Source organism: Vombatus ursinus, unplaced genomic scaffold (genome assembly GCF_900497805.2).
Source record: "Vombatus ursinus unplaced genomic scaffold, bare-nosed wombat genome assembly UNPS02009205.1, whole genome shotgun sequence".
NCBI lineage: Eukaryota > Metazoa > Chordata > Mammalia > Diprotodontia > Vombatidae > Vombatus > Vombatus ursinus.
This window is the reverse complement of record NW_020948983.1, coordinates 19,729,464-19,732,334: the sequence shown is the minus strand read 5'-3', so window position 1 is coordinate 19,732,334 and position 2,871 is coordinate 19,729,464. Positions and strand designations below refer to the sequence as shown.

General features: G+C 60.8%; 1 protein-coding gene across 1 annotated transcript; it reads right to left on the bottom strand.

The window, feature by feature from the left end:
- Positions 1-850: 850 nt before the first annotated feature.
- Positions 851-2,264, bottom strand: LBX1 (ladybird homeobox 1). Its single transcript, XM_027851482.1, has 2 exons — positions 1,940-2,264; positions 851-1,353 (listed from the first exon to the last, which is right to left on the bottom strand). Exons 1-2 carry the CDS (start codon positions 2,262-2,264, stop codon positions 851-853), a joined length of 828 nt encoding a protein of 275 aa, XP_027707283.1.
- Positions 2,265-2,871: the final 607 nt, after the last annotated feature.

The window sequence follows — 2,871 nt, the reverse complement described above, 5'->3', positions numbered from 1 at the left end:
AAAAAAGAAAGGAACGTTTCAAAGGAGGAAAGAAATACCCCGATCGCCCGCAGGGAAGGGCCCTGCTCCGGGCACAGGCACCACATGCAAGGAAAAAATCAAAAAGGCAAATTTGGATCTTCCGCCTAAGTGAAGTCGGGCTGGAATGGCCCGGGTACCCCGGGAAGACGTGGGAGGGAGGGAGCGGCGGCCCGGGTCCCTTCACTCCCGCTCCCTCGGTTGCTCTTGTGTAAATTCTCCGTTTTGTTTTTCGTTTGTCAAACACAGGACTTCTGAAGACGTTTTAAAAAATTGAAACCATCAAGAAAAAATGGGGAATAAAGGATAAGAAACCTCCCTCCCCAATATACACGTTTAAATATTTATACAGAAGCCATACAGAATTGCACCATTCCAGGGTACTCTCTGACCCGCAGCCCGGGTCTGCGGAGTCGAGCAGAGGAGACAACTGCGGCCTGGACAGCGGCAGCGCCGGCGCGGGTCCCGGTGTCCAGGCCCCGGGCAGTCGGTCCGGTTCACAGCTGAGGCCGGGCCGCTGTCTCGGGGTTTATTGCTTAGATAGGAAGGAGCCAGGCCGGGCCAGGCTGCGGAGGGGTAGGGACCAGCCCGGGTTCCCTAGGGCCTACAGTCCGGGCGGGTGAAGAGGTGGAGAGGACACAGTCCAGCAGGGGCAGGAAATGGGCAGGAGGAAAGGAAGAAGGAAAGAAGAGTAGAATGGGATCCTAGCTCCCATCGCATGGTCCGGGGAGCTGAGAGAGGAAGAGGTCATTGGGGAAGGATACGAATTGGGGGGGGTCTCGTGTTTGGAAAGGACAAGGGACGCTCAGCTCCCACCCCTACCCCCCCGGACTCAGTCGTCCACGTCGATCTCTACGTCTTCTTCGTCCTCCGAGCAGTCCTGGCTACTGGCCGGCTGGTCCGTGAGGGGAGAGGCAGGGGAAAGCTGAAGGTGGCCCGCCCCAGGGGCCTGAGGGGGGCCAGCCGGCAGGACAGGTGAGTTGGGCCGAGACTTGGGCCGCCCTCCTCCAGCCTCCGAGTTCTGCTCTAGCTCGGCCAGAGCCACGATGTCCACCTGCGAGCTGGGCCCCAGTTTCTTGGCGGACTCCACGTCGGCCTTCATCTCCTCCAGGTCCCGCTTGAGCTTGGCGCGGCGGTTCTGGAACCAGGTGATGACCTGCGCGTTGGTGAGGCCCAGCTGCTGAGCGATCTGGTCGCGGTCGGCCGGGGACAGATACTTCTGGTAAAGAAAGCGCTTCTCCAGTTCATAGATCTGGTGGTTGGTGAAGGCAGTGCGCGACTTCCGCCGCTTTTTAGGCGTCTGCCGCTGCCCGAAGATGGTCATCCCGTCGCGGCCTGTATAGAGATCATAGGCAGGTTGGGAGTGGAAATGGAAAGGGTTGGGTAGGAAGTGGAAAAAGGACACCCTTTCTGTCGTTTCCTAGCCTCCTCCCCCCTAGGCCTGGAGAAGGGTTTCCGAATTCCTCCCTGACCCGATCCAGGGAGGCCTGGGCCCAGGATCTGCGGCAGTACCGGTTCCCGGGCTCCTGGCCCCAACGGACCGAATGAGTGCATGGTTTCCCCGGCCCAGTTGAGCATGGGACACTTAGGAATAAGCAGCGCTCTGAGCAAAGGCAACCAGGGTAGGACAGCGTGGGAGTTTCGGCTCCAGAGGCACCACCAACCAACCCAAAACCTACCCCACTTGTAACCACCTGCCGTGAGGAAAAAGGTAGTGAACTATGTAGCCCCATCTATGTCTGACCTGGCCCAGTAGTAGCCGGTCCAGACCGCAGGCTAGAGCCGGATAGGAGGGAGAGAGAGAGAGGGAGTAGAGGGAGGGCCTGGACCAGCTCGGAATGGGGCAGAAGTCAGCTTCGTACTGACTAGCGTCAGGGCAGGGTAGGAACAGGCTGGCTGAGCCGGGAACCGGCAGTCCTACCTTCGGCTGCCTGCAGGACGCTGACCTCCAGGCCCTTAAAGGTCTTGCTGGCTAGTTCCTCCAACGCACAGAGAGGTGAAGTCTGCGAGAGTAGGGCCCGGCCCGCCAGGGGCAGGCTGCCTGGGGAGTGCTTGTCGGCTGCGGAGAGCAGGTGCGCCGCTCCGCACAGCGAGTAACTTCTCCGCACCGACGGCTTATTGAGAATGTCCTCGATGCTGAAAGGAGTGAGTGGCTTATTGGAGTTGGCTGGAGGGGGCAGGTGGTCCAGGGGGCTACGGCGCCGCTCCTCCCCAGACGACGCTTTTCCTTCTTCTTTGGAAGTCATGCTGGGCTCGGGGGACGAAGCCGGGGCAGGTTCTGGCTGTGGGCGCTCGCGGGAGCCGCTGCCAAACCCGCCGCCCGCCACCCGAACCGCAGCGAGCGGGGGAAAAGTTCCAGCCCGGGCGACAACTCTAGACGCGGAGGTGGGGGATGGGGGTGGAGGGCACCGGGGTCCTTGAAGAACAGCCCGGCTCGCTGGGGGAGGGGAGAGCAAGCTGAGCGCAAGGTTACCGCGGCGGCCGACAGAGCTGCCCAGGGCCCCCGGAGGAGGTCGTAGGGAGGGGGCGCGCGGGCGCCGCCGGGGCTTCCCGCAGTCCCGGGCCGAAGAGGGGACACTGCGTGCCGGGCTCCAGTTTCGTCTTCCTCCGTGCTATTTAAAGGTGTCAGATGTCTCCGCGGCCCCTTGCCCCTGGTCCTAGCGGCTAAGGGTTGGAGGAGCCGAGGAGAAGGCGCAAATCCAGGACTGCGAGAAGAGGCGGAGAGACGGAGCAATTGACTATTGCTAACAAGTTATCGTTGATTGGGAGGTAATCAATTATCCGCAATGACACTTCTCTTCTTCTCTTCTCTCTTCTCTTTTCTTCTCTCTCTCTCTCTCTCTCTCTCTCTCT

Excerpts from the sequence above, each read along its gene's own strand:
- LBX1 (XM_027851482.1), bottom strand. The coding sequence starts at position 2,264 with ATGACTTCCAAAGAAGAAGGAAAAGCGTCGTCTGGGGAGGAGCGGCGC. Across the intron at positions 1,354-1,939 it reads CGTCCTGCAGGCAGCCGAAG|GCCGCGACGGGATGACCATC; the intron begins GTAGGACTGCCG and ends ATCTCTATACAG.